Source organism: Bombina bombina, chromosome 2 (assembly GCF_027579735.1).
Source record: "Bombina bombina isolate aBomBom1 chromosome 2, aBomBom1.pri, whole genome shotgun sequence".
NCBI classification, from domain to species: domain Eukaryota; kingdom Metazoa; phylum Chordata; class Amphibia; order Anura; family Bombinatoridae; genus Bombina; species Bombina bombina.
Genome location: NC_069500.1, coordinates 19,870,492 through 19,883,376, shown reverse-complemented (window position 1 = coordinate 19,883,376; position 12,885 = coordinate 19,870,492). Strand labels below are relative to the sequence as shown.

At 40.8% G+C, this 12,885-nt stretch overlaps 1 protein-coding gene across 1 annotated transcript in view; it reads right to left on the bottom strand.

Annotated features, from left to right (window-relative positions):
* Positions 1 to 12,885, bottom strand: part of DNAI1 (dynein axonemal intermediate chain 1) — an 803,770-nt gene that overhangs the window by 508,085 nt on the left and 282,800 nt on the right. Inside the window, exon 16 of the mRNA XM_053700976.1 lies at positions 4,030 to 4,109. Coding sequence (XP_053556951.1) covers positions 4,030 to 4,109 — 80 coding nt within the window. The remainder of the gene's footprint in view (positions 1 to 4,029; positions 4,110 to 12,885) is intronic.

Here is a 12,885-nt window from a genome sequence, read left to right as displayed (position 1 = left end):
ACATATAAGTGCATCTGTGCCCTGTGTCTGAGTGCAGCACCTCTCTGTATATAACACACATATAAGTGCATCTGTGCCCTGTGTCTGAGTGCAGCACCTCTCTGTATATAACACACATATAAGTGCATCTGTGCCCTGTGTCTGAGTGCAGCACCTCTCTGTATATAACACACATATAAGTGCATCTGTGCCCTGTGTCTGAGTGCAGCACCTCTCTGTATATAACACACATATAAGTGCATCTGTGCCCTGTGTCTGAGTGCAGCACCTCTCTGTATATAACACACATATAAGTGCATCTGTGCCCTGTGTCTGAGTGCAGCACCTCTCTGTATATAACACACATATAAGTGCATCTGTGCCCTGTGTCTGAGTACAGCACCTCTCTGTATATAACACACATATAAGTGCATCTGTGCCCTGTGTCTGAGTGCAGCACCTCTCTGTATATAACACACATATAAGTGCATCTGTGCAGTGTGTCTGAGTGCAGCACCTCTCTGTATATAACACACATATAAGTGCATCTGTGCCCTGTGTCTGAGTGCAGCACCTCTCTGTATATAACACACATATAAGTGCATCTGTGCCCTGTGTCTGAGTGCAGCACCTCTCTGTATATAACACACATATAAGTGCATCTGTGCCCTGTGTCTGAGTGCAGCACCTCTCTGTATATAACACACATATAAGTGCATCTGTGCCCTGTGTCTGAGTGCAGCACCTCTCTGTATATAACACACATATAAGTGCATCTGTGCCCTGTGTCTGAGTGCAGCACCTCTCTGTATATAACACACATATAAGTGCATCTGTGCCCTGTGTCTGAGTGCAGCACCTCTCTGTATATAACACACATATAAGTGCATCTGTGCAGTGTGTCTGAGTGCAGCACCTCTCTGTATATAACACACATATAAGTGCATCTGTGCCCTGTGTCTGAGTGCAGCACCTCTCTGTATATAACACACATATAAGTGCATCTGTGCAGTGTGTCTGAGTGCAGCACCTCTCTGTATATAACACACATATAAGTGCATCTGTGCCCTGTGTCTGAGTGCAGCACCTCTCTGTATATAACACACATATAAGTGCATCTGTGCCCTGTGTCTGAGTGCAGCACCTCTCTGTATATAACACACATATAAGTGCATCTGTGCAGTGTGTCTGAGTGCAGCACCTCTCTGTATATAACACACATATAAGTGCATCTGTGCAGTGTGTCTGAGTGCAGCGCCTCTCTGTATATAACACACATATAAGTGCATCTGTGCCCTGTGTCTGAGTGCAGCGCCTCTCTGTATATAACACACATATAAGTGCATCTGTGCCCTGTGTCTGAGTGCAGCACCTCTCTGTATATAACACACATATAAGTGCATCTGTGCCCTGTGTCTGAGTGCAGCACCTCTCTGTATATAACACACATATAAGTGCATCTGTGCCCTGTGTCTGAGTGCAGCACCTCTCTGTATATAACACACATATAAGTGCATCTGTGCAGTGTGTATGAGTGCAGCGCCTCTCTGTATATAACACACATATAAGTGCATCTGTGCCCTGTGTCTGAGTGCAGCACCTCTCTGTATATAACACACATATAAGTGCATCTGTGCCCTGTGTCTGAGTGCAGTACCTCTCTGTATATAACACACATATAAGTGCATCTGTGCCCTGTGTCTGAGTGCAGCACCTCTCTGTATATAACACACATATAAGTGCATCTGTGCCCTGTGTCTGAGTGCAGCACCTCTCTGTATATAACACACATATAAGTGCATCTGTGCAGTGTGTCTGAGTGCAGCACCTCTCTGTATATAACACACATATAAGTGCATCTGTGCAGTGTGTCTGAGTGCAGCACCTCTCTGTATATAACACACATATAAGTGCATCTGTGCCCTGTGTCTGAGTGCAGCACCTCTCTGTATATAACACACATATAAGTGCATCTGTGCAGTGTGTCTGAGTGCAGCACCTCTCTGTATATAACACACATATAAGTGCATCTGTGCCCTGTGTCTGAGTACAGCACCTCTCTGTATATAACACACATATAAGTGCATCTGTGCCCTGTGTCTGAGTGCAGCACCTCTCTGTATATAACACACATATAAGTGCATCTGTGCTCTGTGTCTGAGTGCAGCACCTCTCTGTATATAACACACATATAAGTGCATCTGTGCCCTGTGTATGAGTGCAGCACCTCTCTTTATATAACACACATATAAGTGCATCTGTGCAGTGTGTCTGAGCGCAGCGCCTCTCTGTATATAACACACATATAAGTGCATCTGTGCCCTGTGTCTGAGTGCAGCACCTCTCTGTATATAACACACATATAAGTGCATCTGTGCTCTGTGTCTGAGTGCAGCGCCTCTCTGTATATAACACACATATAAGTGCATCTGTGCCCTGTGTCTGAGTACAGCACCTCTCTGTATATAACACACATATAAGTGCATCTGTGCTCTGTGTCTGAGTGCAGCACCTCTCTGTATATAACACACATATAAGTGCATCTGTGCCCTGTGTATGAGTGCAGCACCTCTCTTTATATAACACACATATAAGTGCATCTGTGCCCTGTGTCTGAGCGCAGCGCCTCTCTTTATATAACACACATATAAGTGCATCTGTGCCCTGTGTCTGAGTGCAGCACCTCTCTGTATATAACACACATATAAGTGCATCTGTGCCCTGTGTCTGAGTGCAGCACCTCTCTGTATATAACACACATATAAGTGCATCTGTGCCCTGTGTCTGAGTACAGCGCCTCTCTGTATATAACACACATATAAGTGCATCTGTGCCCTGTGTCTGAGTGCAGCACCTCTCTGTATATAACACACATATAAGTGCATCTGTGCAGTTTGCCTGAGCGCAGAACATCTCTTTATATAACACACAATCTGTGCAGTTTGGGTAGGAAGCCATTTCACATGAAAGTAACTAAAGCATAAAATTGCCCCAAATACAAAACCTTGTGTGACCTCCACGCATGAGCGGACATAAGGCCTCACAATCAGTAATACAATTCAGCCTGTGGATCCTGAGCAATTGCATGATTTCCGCTCCAGAGACACCAGCGGCCGCCTGTTATGATCCTCAGTGCTGCTCTGCTGGTTTTGTTTATTTAGTCACATAAGGGGTGCGTTTTATAATGGTTCCTTTATATGCTCTCGCTAGCTGTGCAATATGTTCCCCAGCACATGCAGCATAACTGATATAGGTGCAGGTAAGTGTGACTTAGCACAACCATAAGCAATTACCCTGATCTCACAGAGCTGAACAGGCATATTCTTATTTTTATTATCTGTATAAGCTGCTAAACATGAGATTGCCCATGATCCGAGTGACCAGAGTCTACTGGGATCTCATAAAAAGAACTATTTACAAATATCTACTGTATATGAGACATGCATTACCTACTTAGTGAGTGAGGTATCTTATTAATTCTCTGGCCGTCAGCCCTTACATTTTATTAGTGTTGGAAATCTATAGAACTGTAAAAGGGGGTGGTGGTGTCAGGGGGTTGACAACATTGAATTAGTGGGTTGTACATGAAACCCATGCTCTACAAACTGGGGAATATGTAAAAGGGAAGCCCCTGATTGCATCCATTAGAGCCCAAGTAACCTTGTGTACAGGAACAGTATATCAGCTAGTTGTCTATTATCTTACCCAGATACAGGTCAGAGTAAAACAAGTAGAGAATACTTGCAAAAGCACTCGCAACACTGCTTTTATAATTCCAAGTGGATCAAGAAATAAGGCACATGGGCCCTCAGAAAAGCTACAGATAACTGGATTGCTTGCTGTGTGCGACTGCGTATAACTGATCTGTGCATGGGAGACTACATAGCACACGCGTGGGATCACTGGCTATATAAGTATATGGGCTTACACAAAACTTACCTGCAGGACAGTGTCTGTGACATAAAGAAAGCTAAATCTACTAATGGGAAAGTAAGTTTTGTAACTTCTGTTTGTAACTATAAGCCCCAGACTTACGATCACTAGAATTACCTTATGAATCTTTCCTTCCTCTGTTCCAACCAGGAAAAGGTAGTCAATCTGATGGTGAAAATCAAAGGATGTTCCACTGCCTGTTAGGACAGAAGAAGCCAAAGGTTTTTACATTATGTCAACCTGAGCTGCAGACCACACAACGCTGGACACACCGATTTATTGACATTACTTGTGTTGTGCATTTATACTAAAAAGAAGAATGAGAATGGTAAAAAGTGATTTCACTCCAAAATTACTCTAAAATCAGTCAATAAAATAAGAACTAAAATACAGCCTGCAGTATACAATAGACACATGCTAATAATACTCACTGGCTAATAGGTACATGCTAATAATACTCACTGGCTAATAGGTACATGCTACTAATACTCACAGGCTAATAGGTACATGCTGCTAATACTCACAGGCTAATAGGTACATGCTACTAATACTCACACAGGCTAATAGGTACATGCTAATAATACTCACTGGCTAATAGGTACATGCTAATAATACTCACTGGCTAATAGGTACATGCTAATAATACTCACTGGCTAATAGGTACATGCTACTAATACTCACAGGCTAATAGGTACATGCTGCTAATACTCACAGGCTAATAGGTACATGCTACTAATACTCACACAGGCTAATAGGTACATGCTAATAATACTCACTGGCTAATAGGTACATGCTACTAATACTCACAGGCTAATAGGTACATGCTGCTAATACTCACAGGCTAATACGTACATGCTGCTAATACTCACAGGCTAATAGGTACATGCTGCTAATACTCACAGGCTAATAGGTACATGCTGCTAATACTCACAGGCTAATAGGTACATGCTGCTAATATTCACTGGCTAATACGTACATGCTGTTAATACTCACAGGCTAATAGGTACATGCTAATAATACTCACTGGCTAATAGGTACATGCTGCTAATACTCACAGGCTAATAGGTACATGCTGCTAATACTCACAGGCTAATAGGTACATGCTGCTAATACTCACAGGCTAATAGGTACATGCTGCTAATACTCACTGGCTAATAGGTACATGCTGCTAATACTCACAGGCTAATAGGTACATGCTGCTAATACTCACAGGCTAATAGGTACATGCTGCTAATACTCACTGGCTAATAGGTACATGCTGCTAATACTCACAGGCTAATAGGTACATGCTACTAATACTCACAGGCTAATAGGTACATGCTGCTAATACTCACAGGCTAATAGGTACATGCTGCTAATACTCACTGGCTAATAGGTACATGCTGCTAATACTCACTGGCTAATAGGTACATGCTGCTAATACTCACAGGCTAATAGGTACATGCTACTAATACTCACACAGGCTAATAGGTACATGCTGCTAATACTCACTGGCTAATAGGTACATATGCTGCTAATACTCACTGGCTAATAGGTACATTCTGCTAATACTCACTGGCTAATAGGTACATGCTACTAATACTCACTGGCTAATAGGTACATGCTGCTAATACTCACAGGCTAATAGGTACATGCTGCTAATACTCACAGGCAAATAGGTACATACTACTGATACTCACTGGCTAATAGGTACATGCTGCTAATACTCACTGGCTAATAGGTACATGCTGCTAATACTCACAGGCTAATAGGTACATGCTGCTAATACTCACAGGCTAATACGTACATGCTACTAATACTCACTGGCTAATAGGTACATGCTGCTAATACTCACAGGCTAATAGGTACATGCTGCTAATATTCACTGGCTAATACGTACATGCTGCTAATACTCACAGGCTAATAAGTACATGCTACTAATACTCACTGGCTAATAGGTACATGCTGCTAATACTCACAGGCTAATAGGTACATGCTGCTAATACTCACAGGCTAATAGGTACATGCTACTAATACTCACTGGCTAATAGGTACATGCTACTAATACTCACTGGCTAATAGGTACATGCTACTAATACTCACAGGCTAATAGGTACATGCTACTAATACTCACAGGCTAATAGGTACATGCTACTAATACTCACAGGCTAATAGGTACATGCTACTAATACTTACTGGCTAATAGGTACATGCTACTAATGCTCACTGGCTAATAGGTACATGCTACTAATACTCACAGGCTAATAGGTACATGCTACTAATACTCACAGGCTAATAGGTACATGCTACTAATACTCACAGGCTAATAGGTACATGCTGCTAATACTCACAGGCTAATAGGTACATGCTGCTAATACTCACAGGCTAATAGGTACATGCTACTAATACTCACAGGCTAATAGGTACATTCTGCTAATACTCACAGGCTAATAGGTACATGCTACTAATACTCACTGGCTAATAGGTACATGCTGCTAATACTCACTGGCTAATAGGTACATGCTGCTAATACTCACTGGCTAATAGGTACATGCTGCTAATACTCACTGGCTAATAGGTACATACTACTAATACTCACAGGCTAATACGTACATGCTGCTAATACTCACTGGCTAATAGGTACATGCTGCTAATACTCACAGGCTAATAGGTACATGCTACTAATACTCACAGGCTAATAGGTACATGCTACTAATACTCACTGGCTAATAGGTACATGCTGCTAATACTCACTGGCTAATAGGTACATGCTGCTAATACTCACAGGCTAATAGGTACATGCTGCTAATACTCACTGGCTAATAGGTACATGCTGCTAATACTCACAGGCTAATAGGTACATGCTACTAATACTCACTGGCTAATAGGTACATACTACTAATACTCACAGTCTAATACATACATGCTGCTAATACTCACAGGCTAATAGGTACATACTGCTAATACTGGCTAATAGGTACATGCTACTAATACTCACTGGCTAATAGGTACATGCTGCTAATACTCACAGGCTAATAGGTACATACTGCTAATACTCACTGGCTAATAGGTACATACTGCTAATACTCACTGACTAATACGTACATGTTGCTAATACTCACTGGCTAATAGGTACATTCTGCTAATACTCACTGGCTAATAGGTACATGCTGCTAATACTCACTGGCTAATAGGTACATGCTGCTAATACTGACTGGCTAATAGGTACATGCTGCAAATACTCACTGGCTAATAGGTACATGCTGCTAATAGTGACTGGCTAATAGGTACATGCTGCTAATACTGACTGGCTAATAGGTACTTCATGCTAATACTCACTGGCTAATAGGTACATGCTGCAAATACTCACTGGCTAATAGGTACATGCTGCTAATGCTGACTGGCAAATAGGTACATGCTGTGAATATTCACTGGCTAATAGGTACATGCTGTTAATACTCACTGGCTAATATGTACATGCTGCTAATACTCACTGGCTAATAGGTACATGCTGCTAATACTCACTGGCTTATAGGTACATGCTGCTAATACTCACTGGCTTATAGGCACATGCTGCTGATACTCACAGGCTTAGAAGTACATGCTGCTAATACTCACTGGCTAATAGGAACATGCTGCTAATACTCACTGGCTAATAGGTACATGCTGCTAACACTCATAGGCTAATAGGTACATGCTGCTAATACTCACTGGCTAATAGGTACTTCCTGCTAATACTCACTGGCTAATAGGTACATGCTGCAAATACTCACTGGCTAATAGGTACATGCTGCTAATACTCACTGGCTAATAGGTACATGCTGCAAATACTCACTGGCTAATAGGTACTTCCTGCTAATACTCACTGGCTAATAGGTACATGCTGCTAATACTCACAGGCTTATAGGTAAATGCTGTGAATACTCACTGGCCAATAGGTACATGTTGCTAATACTCACTGAATAATAGGTACATGCTGCTAATACTCACTGGCTAATATGTACATGTTGCTAATACTCACTGGCTAATAGATACATGCTGCTAATACTCACAGGCTTATAGGTACATGCTGTGAATACTCACTGGCCAATAGGTACATGTTGCTAATACTCACTGGCTAATAGGTACATGCTGCTAATACTCACTGGCTAATAGGTACATACTGCTAATACTCACTGGCTAATAGGTACATGCTGCTAATACTCACTGGCTAATAGGTACATGCTGCTAATACTCACTGGCTAATATGTACATGCTGCTAATACTCACTGGCTAATAGGTACATGCTGCTAATACTCACTGGCTTATAGGTACATGCTGCTAATACTCACTGGCTTATAGGCACATGCTGCTGATACTCACAGGCTAATAGGTACATGCTACTAATACTCACAGGCTACTAATACTCACAGGCTAATAGGTACATGCTACTAATACTCACAGGCTAATAGGTACATTCTGCTAATACTCACAGGCTAATAGGTACATGCTACTATTACTCACTGGCTAATAGGTACATGCTACTAATACTCACTGGCTAATAGGTACATGCTGCTAATACTCACTGGCTAATAGGTACATGCTGCTAATACTCACTGGCTAATAGGTACATGCTGCTAATACTCACTGGCTAATAGGTACATGCTGCTAATACTCACAGGCTAATAGGTACATGCTACTAATACTCACTGGCTAATAGGTACATACTACTAATACTCACAGGCTAATACGTACATGCTGCTAATACTCACTGGCTAATAGGTACATGCTGCTAATACTCACAGGCTAATAGGTACATGCTACTAATACTCACAGGCTAATAGGTACATGCTACTAATACTCACTGGCTAATAGGTACATGCTACTAATACTCACTGGCTAATAGGTACATGCTGCTAATACTCACAGGCTAATAGGTACATGCTGCTAATACTCACTGGCTAATAGGTACATGCTGCTAATACTCACAGGCTAATAGGTACATGCTACTAATACTCACTGGCTAATAGGTACATACTTCTAATACTATCAGTCTAATACGTACATGCTGCTAATACTCACAGGCTAATAGGTACATACTGCTAATACTGGCTAATAGGTACATGCTACTAATACTCACTGGCTAATAGGTACATGCTGCTAATACTCACAGGCTAATAGGTACATACTGCTAATACTCACTGGCTAATAGGTACATACTGCTAATACTCACTGACTAATACGTACATGTTGCTAATACTCACTGGCTAATAGGTACATGCTGCTAATACTCACTGGCTAATAGGTACATGCTGCTAATACTCACTGGCTAATAGGTACATGCTGCTAATACTCACTGGCTAATAGGTACATGCTGCTAATACTGACTGGCTAATAGGTACATGCTGCAAATACTCACTGGCTAATAGGTACATGCTGCTAATAGTGACTGGCTAATAGGTACATGCTGCTAATACTGACTGGCTAATAGGTACTTCCTGCTAATACTCACTGGCTAATAGGTACATGCTGCAAATACTCACTAGCTAATAGGTACATGCTGCTAATGCTGACTGGCAAATAGGTACATGCTGTGAATATTCACTGGCTAATAGGTACATGCTGCTAATACTCACTGGCTTATATGTACATGCTGCTAATACTCACTGGCTAATAGGTACATGCTGCTAATACTCACTGGCTTATAGGTACATGCTGCTAATACTCACTGGCTTATAGGCACATGCTGCTGATACTCACAGGCTAATAGGTACATGCTACTAATACTCACAGGCTACTAATACTCACAGGCTAATAGGTACATGCTACTAATACTCACAGGCTAATAGGTACATTCTGCTAATACTCACAGGCTAATAGGTACATGCTACTATTACTCACTGGCTAATAGGTACATGCTACTAATACTCACTGGCTAATAGGTACATGCTGCTAATACTCACTGGCTAATAGGTACATGCTGCTAATACTCACTGGCTAATAGGTACATGCTGCTAATACTCACTGGCTAATAGGTACATGCTGCTAATACTCACAGGCTAATAGGTACATGCTACTAATACTCACTGGCTAATAGGTACATACTACTAATACTCACAGGCTAATACGTACATGCTGCTAATACTCACTGGCTAATAGGTACATGCTGCTAATACTCACAGGCTAATAGGTACATGCTACTAATACTCACAGGCTAATAGGTACATGCTACTAATACTCACTGGCTAATAGGTACATGCTACTAATACTCACTGGCTAATAGGTACATGCTGCTAATACTCACAGGCTAATAGGTACATGCTGCTAATACTCACTGGCTAATAGGTACATGCTGCTAATACTCACAGGCTAATAGGTACATGCTACTAATACTCACTGGCTAATAGGTACATACTACTAATACTATCAGTCTAATACGTACATGCTGCTAATACTCACAGGCTAATAGGTACATACTGCTAATACTGGCTAATAGGTACATGCTACTAATACTCACTGGCTAATAGGTACATGCTGCTAATACTCACAGGCTAATAGGTACATACTGCTAATACTCACTGGCTAATAGGTACATACTGCTAATACTCACTGACTAATACGTACATGTTGCTAATACTCACTGGCTAATAGGTACATGCTGCTAATACTCACTGGCTAATAGGTACATGCTGCTAATACTCACTGGCTAATAGGTACATGCTGCTAATACTCACTGGCTAATAGGTACATGCTGCTAATACTGACTGGCTAATAGGTACATGCTGCAAATACTCACTGGCTAATAGGTACATGCTGCTAATAGTGACTGGCTAATAGGTACATGCTGCTAATACTGACTGGCTAATAGGTACTTCCTGCTAATACTCATTGGCTAATAGGTACATGCTGCAAATACTCACTGGCTAATAGGTACATGCTGCTAATGCTGACTGGCAAATAGGTACATGCTGTGAATATTCACTGGCTAATAGGTACATGCTGCTAATACTCACTGGCTTATATGTACATGCTGCTAATACTCACTGGCTAATAGGTACATGCTGCTAATACTCACTGGCTTATAGGTACATGCTGCTAATACTCACTGGCTTATAGGCACATGCTGCTGATACTCACAGGCTTATAAGTACATGCTGCTAATACTCACTGGCTAATAGGAACATGCTGCTAATACTCACTGGCTAATAGGTACATGCTGCTAACACTCATAGGCTAATAGGTACATGCTGCTAATACTCACTGGCTAATAGGTACTTCCTGCTAATACTCACTGGCTAATAGGTACATGCTGCAAATACTCACTGGCTAATAGGTACATGCTGCTAATACTCACTGGCTAATAGGTACATGCTGCTAATACTCACTGGCTAATAGGTACTTCCTGCTAATACTCACTGGCTAATAGGTACATGCTGCTAATACTCTCTGGCTAATAGGTACATGTTGCTAATACTCACTGTCTAATATGTACATGCTGCTAATACTCACTGGCTAATAGGTACATGCTGCTAATACTCACAGGCTTATAGGTACATGCTGTGAATACTCACTGGCCAATAGGTACATGTTGCTAATACTCACTGGATAATAGGTACATGCTGCTAATACTCACTGGCTAATATGTACATGTTGCTAATACTCACTGGCTAATAGGTACATGCTGCTAATACTCACAGGCTTATAGGTACATGCTGTGAATACTCACTGGCCAATAGGTACATGTTGCTAATACGCACTGGCTAATAGGTACATGCTGCTAATACTCACTGGCTAATAGGTACATACTGCTAATACTCACTGGCTAATAGGTACATGCTGCTAATACTCACTGGCTAATATGTACATGCTGCTAATACTCACTGGCTAATATGTACATGCTGCTAATACTCACTGGCTAATAGGTACATGCTGCTAATACTCACTGGCTTATAGGTACATGCTGCTAATACTCACTGGCTTATAGGCACATGCTGCTGATACTCAAAGGCTTATAAGTACATGCTGCTAATACTCACTGGCTAATAGGAACATGCTGCTAATGCTCACTGGCTAATAGGTACATGCTGCTAACACTCATGCCCTGCAAAAGGCCCTTTTAAGGGCTATTGGTAGTTTAGTTTAGGCTAGGGTTTTTCTTTTATTTTGGGGGGCTTTTTTATTTTGATAGGGCTATTACATTAGGTGTAATTAGTTTAAATATCTGATAATGTCTTTTTTTATTTTGTATAATTTAGTGTTTTTTTTGTAATTTAGGTAATTGTATTTAATTTAGGTAATTTATTTAATTTTAGTGTAATGTTAGGTGTTAGTGTAACTCAGGTTAGGTTTTATTTTACAGGTAAATTTGTATTTATTTTAGCTAGGTAATTAGTAAATAGTTAATAACTATTTAGTAACTAGTCTACCTAGTTAAAATAAATACAAACTTGCCTGTAAAATAAAAATAAACCCTAAGCTAGATACAATAACTAGTTATATTGTATCTAGCTTAGGGTTTATTTTATAGGTAAGTATTTAGTTTTAAATAGGAATTATTTAGTTATTAATAGTAGGTTTTATTTAGATTTATTTTAAATATATTTAAGTTAGGGGGTGTTAGGGTTAGACTTAGGTTTAGGGGTTAATAAATATACTATAGTGGCAGCAACGTTAGGGGCAGCAGATTAGGGGTTAATAAATGTAGGTAGGTGGCGGCGATGTTAGGGGCGTAAGATTAGGGGTTAATAATATTCAACTAGTGTTTGCGAGGCAGGAGTGCGGCAGTTTAGGGGTTAATATGTTTATTCTAGTGGCGGCGATGTCGGGAGCGGCAGATTAGGGGTTAATAATTTTATTTTAGTGTTTGCGATGCGGGAGGGCCTCGGTTTAGGGGTTAATAGGTAGTTTATGGGTGTTAGTGTACTTTTTAGCACTTTAGTTATGAGTTTTATGTTACGGCGTTGTAACATAAAACTCATAACTACTGACTTTCAGTTTATGGTATGGATCTTGGTG